Source organism: Medicago truncatula, chromosome 7 (genome assembly GCF_003473485.1).
Source record: "Medicago truncatula cultivar Jemalong A17 chromosome 7, MtrunA17r5.0-ANR, whole genome shotgun sequence".
NCBI lineage: Eukaryota > Viridiplantae > Streptophyta > Magnoliopsida > Fabales > Fabaceae > Medicago > Medicago truncatula.
This window is the reverse complement of record NC_053048.1, coordinates 42,038,003-42,052,551: the sequence shown is the minus strand read 5'-3', so window position 1 is coordinate 42,052,551 and position 14,549 is coordinate 42,038,003. Positions and strand designations below refer to the sequence as shown.

The 14,549-nt window shown below is 32.3% G+C and overlaps 2 protein-coding genes across 2 annotated transcripts; both read right to left on the bottom strand.

Moving 5' to 3' along the window:
• Positions 1 to 1,066: 1,066 nt before the first annotated feature.
• Positions 1,067 to 4,411, bottom strand: LOC11416123 (pentatricopeptide repeat-containing protein At1g80270, mitochondrial). Its single transcript, XM_003624942.4, has 3 exons — positions 4,267 to 4,411; positions 3,506 to 4,097; positions 1,067 to 2,528 (listed from the first exon to the last, which is right to left on the bottom strand). The coding sequence occupies exons 1-3, from the start codon at positions 4,299 to 4,301 to the stop codon at positions 1,284 to 1,286; spliced, it is 1,872 nt and encodes a 623-aa protein (XP_003624990.1). The 5' UTR covers positions 4,302 to 4,411; the 3' UTR covers positions 1,067 to 1,283.
• Positions 4,412 to 10,472: 6,061 nt separating this feature from the next.
• On the bottom strand, positions 10,473 to 11,305 carry LOC11422197 (calmodulin-like protein 3). Its single transcript, XM_003624941.3, has one exon. It carries the CDS (start codon positions 11,085 to 11,087, stop codon positions 10,629 to 10,631), a length of 459 nt encoding a protein of 152 aa, XP_003624989.1. The 5' UTR covers positions 11,088 to 11,305; the 3' UTR covers positions 10,473 to 10,628.
• Positions 11,306 to 14,549: the final 3,244 nt, after the last annotated feature.

The following is a 14,549-nucleotide window of genomic DNA, read 5'->3' as shown; positions in this document are numbered from 1 at the left end:
AAATATCTTTGCAAACGTTTTTTAAGCGCGAATGACTTCGTTGCTTTGGCCTAAAACATCATCCCCACCCTAAATTTATCTTATATAAAAAGCAACTACTTTTTTTTTTTTTTTATCATATTAAGAAAATTAAAAATGTTAACATATTTTCAGTTTTCTTAATCTAAGTATTTGATAAAAATAAGATTAAATTTGCACGGTTTCTAAATTTAATGGTTGAAACACCACTTGAAATAACATTTTTCTTTTGTGGTATTCGAGGTTCGAACCTCAGACCTTACATATATTATGTATTGTCGTTATCAACTGAGTTAAACTCACGGAGACACTTGAAATAACATATGCAAGAACACAATTAATTAGTGAGTTTAATTTTTTTTTTAAACTCATGAGTTTAAAAAATATTTTTAAAAAATGTTATTATTATCAACTATATGTTTATGATTTGGTCTTGTCAAATAAAACACGGTTCATGTGGTTCAATAATGACATATTAATACCAATGACACGTTGAGTCGATATTCTGGTCAAGTTGATCACCAATGTGAGTTCGATAATTGTGTTGTAGAGTGATCTCACTCTTATTTAATTGAGAAATGATATTTGTCCAATCATTTGTGACAATTTTCTCTTTCATGAGCTAAGTTCACGGGGATTCTCTCCATTGTTTTTAACCAATGAAAAAGAGAGAAAAAAGTTGTCACCAAAAGTTGTTCAAATATCAATCCTCTATTTAATTTTATGGAAGTTTATTTTTTGGGGATAAAGACAAGAAGTTTTTATTTTTTTGACAAGTTAAAGACAAGAAGTTAAACTTATATTTTTAACCCCTAAAAAAAGCATATATTTTTATGAATTTCAAAATAATTGAGCCTCTTTTCATTTATTCTAAGAATGGTCGAGTCTTCATGCAGAGCATAATCATGCTTTGATTCATTGTATCTACTCATTAAATAATTTACATTATAATTTAGAATGATGCTTGAAAACATATAAAAGAGTATTTGCACCTTCGACATATGATCATGGTTAAGCTAGGACAGTTATCCTACTTCAGTACAGTATGTAAAATGTAAATGATTCATTTATGTTCTAGAACCCTTCAGCAAGATTTAATATAAAAAGCAACATTACGCTGTAATAAGCACATACTTGTTCTTGAGTTTTTCAAACATGATTATGAAACTTCCAAATAAAATATGTCAAAACCTACTATTTAACTAACAACATTAGCATAGTCATCCGTAGAAACAACCTTATTGCACAAGGATCTGTCAATCTCCTCAATCAAGCAAATCGGAAGCTTGAGTCTTCTTAAATCCATCAACTTGAACCAACAAGTTAGCCAAAGTTTTGTTGGGAAATACATTATCTGCTTTCAACCTGTCCCTAATCCCATAAGCTGGAACATTGGCCCTCCTATATGCCTCTATAAGAATTTGGTACTGCTTTAGTCGAGATATATAACCAGCCTGTTTCATTCTGTAGAAGATCTTTTCCGAATTATGGATGTCACCCCTCTTAGAATACTCCTCAAGAAGAGTATTATAGGAAGAAAATATTGGCCTCACCGGACTCTGCTGGATTGCCTTCTGCAGAACACTGTCAGCCTTTTCCACTTCCCCTGCTTGGACATAAAGTTTCACTAATGCATTCCAGGTCAGCGGGCCTATTCGACATCCTTTATGTGCCATTCGCTTAATAAGATCCTTGCCCTTCGTTAGCATCTTGTTGTTTGCATAAACATTCAGTAGTACTGAGCAGTTCTTGGACGTAAGCTTCCATTTTCTTGCCATCACCTCAAAAACTGCCTCTGCTTCATCAATTTTCTTCAACTTTCCCCAGGCTTCAATTGCAGCTACACAATCCTCAACTGAAGGGCGTGTCTCACAGACCTTCCAAACTCTTCCCACTTCATCGGCCATTCCCAACTTTGCATAGAGAGCAAGCAAAAGTCGACAGACCCACCGATTCTCCTTCAAGTTTTCACCTTCCATCTCCTTCAACAACATTTTAGCTTTATCATCATGCCCGCCTGAGATGTAATGCCCAACCAAAACTGCCTTTGTATAGTTGTCCGGTTCAATACCCTCAGCCCTCATTTGATCAACAATTTGATCCATTCCATCAATATCATTGGACTGGCCTTTTACATCTATTAAGATCTTAAAAGTCAGAGGAGAAGGTTTGACATTCTCTTGTTCCATCAGCAATAACACATCAGCTATTTTCTTTTTGTCAGTCCTCTTATACAGAAGGAGCAACTGATTACACGCAAATGGTGTAAGAGGAAACTCTAAATCCTTCATTTTATTAAAAATTTCTTCTGCTTTCTTCAAATTGTTCTGAGTAACACAGTTAGCCAATAAAGTTCGGTATATTATCTCCCCTCTAAAGGATTCTGGAATTTTCTCAATGTAAACTTCTGCCTTATGTAGGCCATGCAATTTGGCAATTAAATCAAGTTGGGAAGCATAATCCCTTTCAACGAATTCAAGATGCTTCTTTGACTCGAGCCACTCTGAGAGCTACAAAACCAACAAAATAATTATAGATAAGATTTCACTAGAAAACATCATATAGTAAAGCTGGAAGGAAAAAAAAAAAGCTAACAGCAGTGATCTTCAATTGCGGTCCACAAGTAAAATTGTGGCCAGAATTAATATGGTTTTTAAGATCACTCCAACCAACAAACTGGGTCATGTTAGCAACATTATGAACAAACACGTATTACACACATGAGATAAATAAAAGTGCCTTATGTGGTCTGCGAACATGAAACTTATCATGTTAGTTTTTCACATCAACACAAGTTACACAACACCAGAACTACTCAGGCTCTTATTAGTGATATACATTCTCTGTTGGCTCTTTTCCATCCTATGCTATAATTTCAATACAGTATCAAAGCAACACCGTCAATAGTGACTTGTGTCCAGTGTCACCGAGATTGCGGATGATGGACCCTGGCAGAAAGCCAAAAATCTACAATTTTAAGGCGTCATATTCCCATAAAACGCCATGGTGCCACCATCCTTGTGTTCAAGTAAGGTTTATTGTTCATTGTTATATTAGGCAGTGCTTAATTGCAACAAACTTCCAGATGAAAAAAAAAACTAGGAAGCACTTAACTAATATTAGTTTGTTCTTATATATAAACACAACTACAACCCCTCAAAAACTATTAGTTAAATACGTTCTCCTCTTTTGCTTTTCTAACATATGCGGAATACATGGAAGTAAAAATACAATTTAAGCACAAAGGATGCATATGTTAAACAAGTACAGCATGACATCAAACAATAACATTAGTTTACTACAAATATAATTGAGAGTTCACGAAAAATGATATTAACAAAAGTTATAATAAGAAACAAACACGAAATACCAATCATCCACAAAAACAAGCACCAAAAATTAGAATTATTAATTAGCAATTTAGCATATAAAACTTAAAATGTTGAAATGTGCAAAACAGAAACAAACATAAACTCAATCAAGTTACCTGCAAAGCTTTCAAATAAATCTTCCGCCTCCGGAGATTAATCATAGTCAGTGAAATCTCCTCTCTGCTCAATTCTTTCCCATCTTCAACCCACTTTTCCAAAGCCGTATAAATAGTAGGCCCGGTACCATTCATAATAGCTTTAAAAAGTTCCGAATCAGCCCTCTTTCTACTCGACCTCTTCCCCGTTGAAACCTCATCCACATCATGCGATAACGGTAACTCCAGCTCATTATGTGGCCCCGTAATTTCCGATTCATCACTCTCATCAGAATCTTCACTATCAGAAACTACCCCTTTTTCACTTTCCTCACCCAGCGGCGTCTCCAGCTCCGAAAACCCATCCTCCAAATCATCATCCTCCTCTTTCGTAGTTTTCGCACCAGCTTCCGAAGAAAACCCTAATCTACCCAAACTAAATTTTAAAAAACCATGTCCTGAATTTGAACCCGAACAATAACATAGATTCATCGACGAAAATCCACACTTAGCACAAACCATTTTTGGAGAATCAAAAACTCCAGACTCATCTTCAACAGAAGTATTTGGCAATAATTTCACAGAAGAAACCCTAACATTAAAACTTTTATTCCTGTACAAAATAAAAAAGACAATTCAGATTCTAATATGAAGAAATACAAACCTAATATGAAATTTGAAGTGGATAATTAGTTACAATGGAAAATGAAAGGAATAATAGAAATTAGCGATCGAAATAATAAACAAATAAAAAAAAGGAAGAAGAGTTTAGGGTTTGTTACCTGAGAGATAATGAAGCTCGACGAAGTGCCCACATGGTGTTTGCGAAAAAGAAGGTTGAGGAAGAAATGAAATGGAAGTGCTTGAACCCTAGTTAAAACCCTCAAATGATTTCGCTTCTAATATGCTTTTGTCTTGAGTCCCTCACATTTTCAGAGATTTATGACATAATAATATTATTACTTCTTTTTTAAATTGCTATTTAGTCCTTTCTCCCATACCCCTAATATTATTGCCAAATAATATTATTACACTTTTGGTCCTTGCATTTTGACCAACTCACGGAATTGGTCCTACCTCTTTTAAATCGAACAAAATCGTCCCTAAACTATATGTTTTTTTGCAGTTTTAGTCATATCTCCCTATTTCCAACTCCATAAACGCACATAAATGATAGTTTTAGTCCAACCACCTATGCTCAACCATGAAATAAACAAGGAATAAATCATATGGGTACAAGGAATCTACTTTGTTCAGCACACAAACTAAGAAAAACCCTAATTTCTAAGACATGTTTCAGGTATGTAACATGTCTCGGAAATTAGGTTGGTGTGCTGAATAAAGTAGATTCATTGTACCCACATGTTTTATTCTTTGTTTATTTCATGGTTGGGCATAGGTGGTTGGACTAAAACTATCATTTCTGTGCGCTCTGGAGTTGAAAATAGGGAGATAGGACTAAAATTACAAAAAACATACTCCCTCCGTTTTTAAATATAAGCAAAATTGACTTTTTAGGTTCATTCAATGAATGATGTATTTGGTCTATAATATGAACCACATACATCATTAATTGAATGAACCTAAAAAGTCAATTTTGCTTATATTTAGAAACGGATGGAGTATAATTTAAGAACGATTTAGTTCGATTTAAAAAAAAAATATGACCATTTTCGTGAGTTGGTCAAAATGGTAGGACCAAAAGTGTAAATAAACCCTAAAAATATTAATCTGAAATATCCATGTTAGTTACGATCTCATCCATATCAAAAATAAATAAAAGAATGTGAGTTCCATTTATGTTTCATATGAGAAGTAGAGACGCAATTGAAGTCTTAGTTCACAGGCTTCTTCAGAGTCCTCATAGGCAAACAACCAGATGATGAGTTGTCACCTGTGAAGCCCGGATACGAGATATGATACTGCATCGATACGTCGATACGGAAAAATTTTAAAAATCAAGATACGATACGGCTGATGCTTTAATAAAAAAATTATACAATTAAATGCACAATATAATATAACCATTTTTTTAATATGCAAATATATTAACAAACAAAAGAAATCAGTTATAGACTCGTAGCACATCAACATAAATATAAATAACATTAATAATTAAGAGAGTGATGATTAGTCAATTACATACACAATATATCCCAAAAAAAGCACCATTAGTGCTATACTATATCCAAAAGGAACATTGTTAATTAGTGCTATACTATATCGATCCAAAAAAGAAGCACTATCTAAAAAAGAACACATCAGTACTCAAGAGTTAAATTATTTTAATTAACATTAATTGAGAAGTATCGGGGCAGATATCAGTGAAAGATATTATCGGATACTCTTCTGATATGTATCGGGAACTATCAGATAATTATTTTTTTTTAAAATAAAATTTAATCTTCGGATACTCTCCTGATACGTATCGGGAAGTATTAGACAAGTATCGGTGCAGAATATGCAGGGGATACGATACATCATCCATTTTGAAGTATCGGAGCTTCATAGATTGTCACATGTTCCGCCATAAGACACATCACCACCACGGGACAAAGTTGATATGAGATTTGGTGGTGGTGGTTCTTCTGATAAACCACTGCCGCTGAATTTGATATTGATTGCATAAGTAAGTTTATTTGTATATTTGTTTCTTTACTATTAATGTTTGTACATTTGTATTTATGTTTTCGTTTCTATTTTTTCAAGCACGTGAGAAACCATGTCTCAAATGCATCAACCATCAAACTCAATAAACCATCAAAATAACATATATTGTTTTGGGATGTAGTACATGCTTCGAGTTTTTCTCAACTTGATAATACTCCTACGGTCATATTCAAGCCTATGTACATCATTCACACACAAAGAGAGTAGTAATTTTCATTTTTCCATTGATGAGATAACCATCACAGTAGATGACATGTCATGTTTGTTGCACTTGCCTATCCACAGTAGGTTGATGAAACATTCTTCGCCATTGTCCAAAGAACACGACGTTGAGTTGTTAGGTGAGTTACTTGGTCGGGACTTAGAAGATTTCATAATGAGTGGGAAAGGTTGAAAGATGTTCACATAACCTTTAGCTGGCTACATCCAGTCTTCCTCGATCATCATACCAAAACCTTGCAGTTCGAAAGTGAACCAGGGTCGAAGGCCGTCAGAAATGGACACATGACTAGGTGTATCAAAACTTACCTACTTTACCTATTTGGATGCACTATCTTTACCGACAAGGTCAACAATATGTCGATGTGATGTACCTAAACTATTTTTGAGAATTCACTATAATTAATCAGTGGTCCTAGGTGTTGTGACTCTAGCCTACCTCTACCACTGCATATGGTAGAAGTATCATGGAAGTGTTGGACACCGATTCAAAGAGTGTTAAAGTTAAGAAGAAGAAAAATGGGAGACTTTGTTTGAGTTTTCCTTCGGTCGTCACATGATTGTCATATTGAGTGTCATACATTGCGACACGACTAATTCTAAAGATGTATGTGCTTATAGATTACCACCCATTGAGTTTGATACAAGAATATTCGCAAAACCATGAATTCCTTGAGCTCTAAAAAGTAAAAACCCCCGTATTTTCTCATTTGTTATGTAAATCTCAGTCTCGGTTGATTTTATCTTTCGAAAGACTTTGAAAATAACTTTTTAACTACTTTGAAAATAAACTCAAATATTGTACCATCATCTTGAAAAAGATTCTTATAAGCTACTTAATGTTAAAAGATTGTATACAAATTCATATTGTACCATCATCTTGAAAAAGATTCTTATAAGCGACTTGGTGATAAAAGATTGTAGGGTTAATAGTCTTTTACCCCCTGTAATATAAGTCATTTTCGGTTTTCCCCCCTGTAGAATAGTTTTTTTGAATTTCATCTTTGTAATTTGAAGATTTTTTGGTTTTGGACCTTCATGGAAAATTTTACCCCCTGTAATTTGAGCAAATTTAGGTTTACCCCCTTGTAATTTGAGAAAATTTCGGTTTAACCCCCATGTTAATTTGAGCAAATTTCGGTTTACCCCCGCCATATCTTCGATTTTGTATAGTCAAAATTCATGAAGGTCCAAAATCAAAAATCTTCAAATTACAAGGACGAAATCCAAAAAATATTTTTTACAGGGGGTAAAACCGAAAATGACCTATATTACAGGGGATAAAACACTATTAACCCAAGATTGTATACAAATTTTTTATGAGATTTTACGGTTATCGTAAATTATAAAATTTAAATTTTATCTAGAAATATGAATTTATATGAGACTTTTCCTGTATAAATATATGTACTTTTTTCTTGCTAAGAAAAGTGGAACTTTGGGGGAAGCACCTCATACCAGACTTTTTTTTAACCTACTAGTACAATTCCTTTTCATATATATCCATTATTCATTTTTTGTAGTAAATTTGTTATATGCATTGGTACATAAGTCAAATTTTTGAACCAACTCTATCAAATTCGAAGTGGTTTGATTAGATTAAAGAGTTTATGAATACAGACATGTGAGTCTGACTCAATGAACGTAAATTATGAATTTGATATATTTGTGAAAAAAGTTTAAAATTCCTAAGTGTTTAATATAGTATGGATTTCATTTAGATAGCCAAAGTGTTAAATTTTCATGAATTGTATTGTCATTTTTTTTTTGGTACAATTATATTGTCATTTAATTACTTATTTTCAGAATTTGTTAATTTTTTATTTTTTTTATATGTTTGGAGCTGGAAGTAATGCACAAAACAAAAGAATTGCAGAAACTATTCGCTTCCTCTCCATCCATTTTAAATAAAAATTGTTATAAATTGCAGTTTGCAATCAAAAGGTTCTTATTGCTTATTAATGGAGCTAATTTATATTTTTTTTAATAAAAGTTTAGGGACAATATGATGAAAATAAATCCTAAAACATGGGAATTTCATGCTCAACAAGCACGAGTCGATCTAGATTGTCTGTAACTAAAAAATCGCGTTTTTTTGAATGTCATATCAAAACAAGATGATTCACATTAAAATTTTAGTAATAAGTCTAAATTATAAAATCAAATACGAACCCTTCTGTTAATTAATGTGTAAGCGTATGAATGGAAGAAAAACAATTCAAATACCATAGTTGTGAAGTATGACATCAATCTATATCTATATCTATATCCAGAAGTCCTAGCTCAACTGGCAAAATGCCGAAATTGTTAGGCCGGATGTCATGACCGGGGTTCGAACCCCGGTACCTCCACTTATGTGTGTGAGTTTATAATGGCTTTGCCATTTCGTCTATCTACCAAAAAAAAAGAAAAAAAAAAGAAATGTCACTTGAATTTACCATTTTGCCCCTATAAGGGGCAATTTGGTAATCTACTTATCGGTTGAGTTTTTTTTTTTTTTAACAATGATCTATGAATTTTCATTTTTGCCCCTACCCAATTTTTTTTAATTATTTTCTAATTTTTATATTTTTAATAACTTTTAATTATTTTCCAATTTTTATATTTTTAACTTTTTCAATTTTTTCTCCCAAATTCAGTTGCTTCTACATTGCCGTTGTGGAAGATTAAGGTATCGTTTGACCCGACATTTTTCAAACTTCTCTACATTTTTAAGGAGAAGTTAGGTCAAACACAATATCAATTAAGTACTTACTAAAAAAAGTACTTTTAGAACAAATAGGTTAAATCTAGGGTTAATATTGCATCACCGGTTAACATTTAAAAATAAGAGATGACATTTTGCATAAATTAAATCTAGGGTTAATATAGTAAAGTCACACGAAAAAATTAGGTTAAATCTAGGGCTAATATTGCGTCACGGGCTAACATTTAGAAATAAGAGATGTCATTTTGCATAAATTAAATCTAGGGTTAATATAATTTGTTTAGTAAAATTAAAGAGAAAAATTAGGATCGATTTGTTTATTTTGATTTCCCTAACAATTAACGTTAACATTTTGATCAAATTAAACAGGGTTAATTAAATAGGGTTAATACAGTAAAATTAAGCAAAGAAGTTAGGTTAATTCTAGGGCAAAATTTTGCCTATGAGTTAACATTAAAAAATAAAATAAAATAGGTTAAGTATAGCAAGACGGGTTAACATTTATAAATAAGAGATTAAGTTAAGTATAGCGAGACGGGTTAACGGTTATTCCTTTCCAAAAAAACAATATATAATTGGGAAAATACTTTTCTTTTACTTTAGATAAACATTAAATGCAAAAGTGTGAAGGGAAAAATTAGGTTAAAATTAGAGATGACATTTTGCATAAATTAAATCTAGGGTTAATATAGTAAATTCACGCGGAAAAATAGGTTAAATCTAGGGTTAATATTGCATCACGGGTTAACATTTAGAAATAAGAGATGACATTTTGCTTAAATTAAATCTAGGGTTAATATAGTAAAGTCACACCAAAAAATTAGGTTAAATCTAGGGTTAATATTGCGTCACGGGTTAACGTTTATAAATAAGAGATGACATTTTGCATAAATTAAATCTAGGGTTAATATAATTTGTTTAGTAAAATTAAGGAGAAAAATTAGAAGCGATTTGTTTATTTTGATTTCCCTAACAATTAACGTTAACATTTTGATTAAATTAAATAGGGTTAATACAGTAAAATTAACCAAAGAAGTTAGGTTAAATCTTGGGCAAAATTTTGCGTTCGGGTTAACTTTAAGGAATAAGATATTATAATAGTTGTTATGTTATTTTTTATGTAGTGTTTTAGACTCTGTGTTGCAAAATTTTGGTTTACGCAGCTTTGATTTTCACATTTATAAAGGACAACAATTTTCCGTAATTTATAAGATTTCTCCTTCGAAACTAAATTTTAAAAAAATACGTTATTCAATGAAGAAAATCATAAAAAATGAAGTCATGTATGCTTCTTCTCCATATAAAGTTTCCATCTCACTAACAACATATTTAGATTGGAAAAATATTGAGGAATCAATGAATCAACCGTACAAAAAGTTGAGAAATTCCCATCAAATATAATCACCAATCGATATATAATTTTCCCCCTTTCCGTTTGAACATGATACATAATATTCTACAAAGGGCATTTTGTTTTTCTTCTTTTATGTGCAACAAAAATAATCTAACCATAAAAGAGAAAACCACTTACACACCCTCTACCATGCATCAACTCAATGAATCAGCAGCAAAAGCTCCAGCCTTCATCATTTGCTGAAATTCTTTGAAGTTAACCATTCCATCACCATCCACATCAACTTTCTTGATCATATTTTTGCAATCTTCTAAAGTTTTTCCATGCTTTAAGCCCAAAGAAGATAACACCGCGCTTAATTCCTCCCCCGATATGAACCCATCTCCATTTTGATCAAACACATTGAATGCCTCTTTCATATCCTCCTCCTCATCTTTTTCATCCATTATTGTTTGGTATAACTCACCAAATTCGTCAATGTCAACATATCCATCTCCATTTACGTCGATTTTTTCAATCATTTGAACCAAATCTTCTTCAGAGATGCAAATTCCAAGATTTTGTAATGAGTCGCTAAGCTCTTTCTTTGTAATACGACCATCCCCATTTTTGTCGAACATTTGAAAAATTCGTGCAAGTTCTCCTTGATCCATTGATCGCTTGTAGAAAAAGTAATCAAACAAAAATCAAGGAGGACAATAACTAGAGCAAATATATGGATTTTTTTAAAATGGAAAATTTATTAGGATCAGAAAAGAATATGCAAATAAACTAACGTGATGACATTGAGAGATGGTAGCTAAGGATATGAGATTGTGGGGAGAAAAAACCAGAACCTTAACTACAAGGTTGGCAATGGTCTTTCAGAATGAACAAATTAACCAAAATCTTGAGCCAAAAATGATGTTGGAAGTTGATGACACGTCCTTAATTAATTGCGTAAGTTAAGGGTTATTTTTGGTTTGTCCTTTTATAAGGTTGTCCACAAACGATTTCAATTCTATAATAAGCTGAACCACGAAAATAAAGATAACAAGTCTAATACTCAAATTAAGTGAAAAATTTACTCTCTAAATTTTTATTCAACCACTTATTTTTGTTTCAATCAGCAGTACATATAATTTGCGTAAAAAATAAAATACAATCAACAGTACATAACTTTTTTTTGAAAGGGTCAACAGTACATATAATATTCATTAAAAAAAAACAGTACATATAGTATGATATTGATAAATTATATCATAATGTCTATCGATCTATATCCTTTTTTTTTTAATTTGTCATACTAAAAATTCATATATCTATATTATTTTGTATTTTAATTTATTTTTAAGAAATTTTGTTTGTCTTAATTAACCTTCACAAAAAAAATTAGAAGAAATGAACCATAATAATCTAGAGTTCAACTAAAAAGAAACTTAAAATTTGAATAATGATTATTTAAATGAAAGATTGAACCTAAATTTTTATAATTAATTTGATCTTAAATGGGGATCCCACTTGTATTCCTTTAGAGTCGTGATACTTGATTTATTGTATGGGTGACAATAGGCTTGTTGCTTATATTTCTCTTGATACTTGACATGTTGCATGTATTCTCCATAAGTTGTGACAGTTGATTTATTGTATGGGTAACACTTGGATCGATGCATGTATTATTCTTGACACTTGACTTGTTACACGTATTATTCTTGACACTTGACTTGTTACACGTATTCATGAGTCAAGACACTTGATTTATTGCACGGGTAACACTTGACTTGCTGCATATATTTCTCTTGACACTTGACTGGTTGCATGTATTCCTTATGAATCATGACACTTGGTTTATTGCATGGGTAATACTTGGCTTCCTGGATGTATTCCTCTTGACACTTGGTTTGTTGCATGTATTGCTCATGAGTCGACACTTGGTTTATTGCATGGGTTGACACTTGGATTGTTGCATGTTTAATGAGTCATGACAGTTGGTTTATAATATGGGTAACACTTGACTTGCTGCATGTATTCCTCTTGACATTTGACACTTGGTTTATTGCATGTGTAACACTTTGCTTGCTGCATGTATTTCTCTTTACACTTGACTTGTTGCAAGTATTCATAAGTCATGACATTTGGTTTATTGCATGAGTGACACTTGATCTGTTGTATGTATTCCTCTTGACACTTGTCTTGTTGCATGTATTCTTCATGAGTCATGATATATACATGGTTTATTGCATGAGTGACACTTGGCTTACTTCTTATATTCCACTTGGCATTTGGAGGCTTGTTGCATGAGTAACAGTTGGCTTGACGCATGTATTGTTGGAATATTTTATTATTTATTATATTCCAATGTCATTATGTGGGCAAATATCGTAACAATAATTATATTAGATATTTATCAATTGTGAGCCTTAGTTGATTAGTGATCAAATTAAGTAATAAGGCTATTCGATTTCTAATTGGATAATTAATTAAATATTTAATTAGTTGATATGGACTCAATGAGTGGATGTCCGGATGACCCATTAACGGAATAATGGGAAACCCTAATGGTCATCCAATATAAAAGAGGCTATGGTCCCTGTAACGCCCACTTTCGTTTAATTATTTATTTAATCGAGTTTAAGCGATTATATTATATTTTTATAATATATGTGTGAGTTTTGAATTAAGATGATTTAAGTTGATTTGGATAATTTGATGTGTTTTGGTGATTTGATAAGATTATGAGACTTATTTTATTATTAAATAAAATAAGATTTGATAAGAAAATAAAAATATGAAAAATATTTAGTTAAGGGCTGTTTTGATATTTTAGATAGTTTTGGGGGAGAAAGTGAGATAAGATAAGTAATTAAGAGGAGATATAAAAGAGATAGACCTAGTTTAGAAAAAATATTGATGTACGTACGTTTTTGGAGAAAAGGGAGAAAAAGCTAAGAGAAGAGAGAACCAAGAGAAGGGCTGCGATTTTCTTCATACAAGGTAAGGGTGAGACTAATAATTCAGTAATGTTAGTTGTTGTAATTCTGATGATTAATTGACAAAGTTAGGATTGATTTAGAGAAGTATTGGAATTAGGTCAAAACCCTAAAAATTGATGATCAAACGGTAAAACTGTGTTAGATTGATGTAGAGACCGCCCTATAACCTTAGAATATGTTTAGGATGAATTCTGAGATTGAAATTAGGCTTAGAACCTTGTTAGATGATGATTTTCGTGTAGAAAGTGCATTCTGCCCGAGGCAAAATTCATCGCTCGCCACGCGAGCCTTTCCCCTTCGCCTCGCGAGTCTTTTTGGTACAGCTCGCCACGGCGAACAACCCTACTCGCCATAGCGAGTATGACCAGAGAGCATGTTGATTTTCGAGTTTTTGACTTTTGAGTTGAACCTTAGATGCCTTTGAGTACCTTTAGGTACCTACTAATGATTAGGGAACGAATGGGAATGAGATTGAACCTGGAACAATCTTAGTTGGAAAGTTGGCTTGTACTCGCCATGGTGAGCAGATGCTCTCGCCTCGCGAGCACTTCCAAAATTGGGAGTTTTAGTGCATTGTGAGACCTGAGTTGTTTGGATTGGTTAGAAAGGAGCTTTAGGTACTTAGTGTGACCTATTAAAGATACTGATCATGAACTGTGAAGCTTTATGAATTGTTAAATGATTATGAAGTGAATTATGGATTGAATTATACTTGCTTGAATTATTGTTGAATGATGAAGAAGCTATTGAGTATGATTTGTTATTTAACCTGATGTGATTTGATTATGCTGCAATTGTTATTTAACTAAGTTGCATGATTATGAATAAGTTGATGATGAACTCCAAATTAAGTGATAAGTCGATTAAGGTGTTTTATTGTTAGAGTCCATGCATTAGCATTCATTGAGTTTTGTCCTCACCATGATTACGAGCTTTGTCCTCCGCACGATTAAAGTATATTAATACTTATGATGATGATTGGTACCACATGCATATAAGTGTCTAAGTTGCATTGTCGCATTGTCAAGGTTTAAAGGTGTTTATGTTATTGATGAAGATTGAAGTTGTGATTATGTGATAAGTGTTTATCAACTATGTTATGTTGTTTAAGACTGATTATGATGTTAGTTATGATTTTTGAAT

Bases quoted from the DNA above. Each gene is read 5' to 3' on its own strand.
- LOC11416123 (XM_003624942.4), bottom strand. From the start codon at position 4,301: ATGTGGGCACTTCGTCGAGCTTCATTATCTCTCAG. The intron at 4,098-4,266 runs GTAACAAACCCT...TATTTTGTACAG, and splicing joins CGAGCTTCATTATCTCTCAG to GAATAAAAGTTTTAATGTTA. The intron at 2,529-3,505 runs GTAACTTGATTG...TTGGTTTTGTAG, and splicing joins TTTATTTGAAAGCTTTGCAG to CTCTCAGAGTGGCTCGAGTC.
- LOC11422197 (XM_003624941.3), bottom strand. From the start codon at position 11,087: ATGGATCAAGGAGAACTTGCACGAATTTTTCAAATGTTCGACAAAAAT.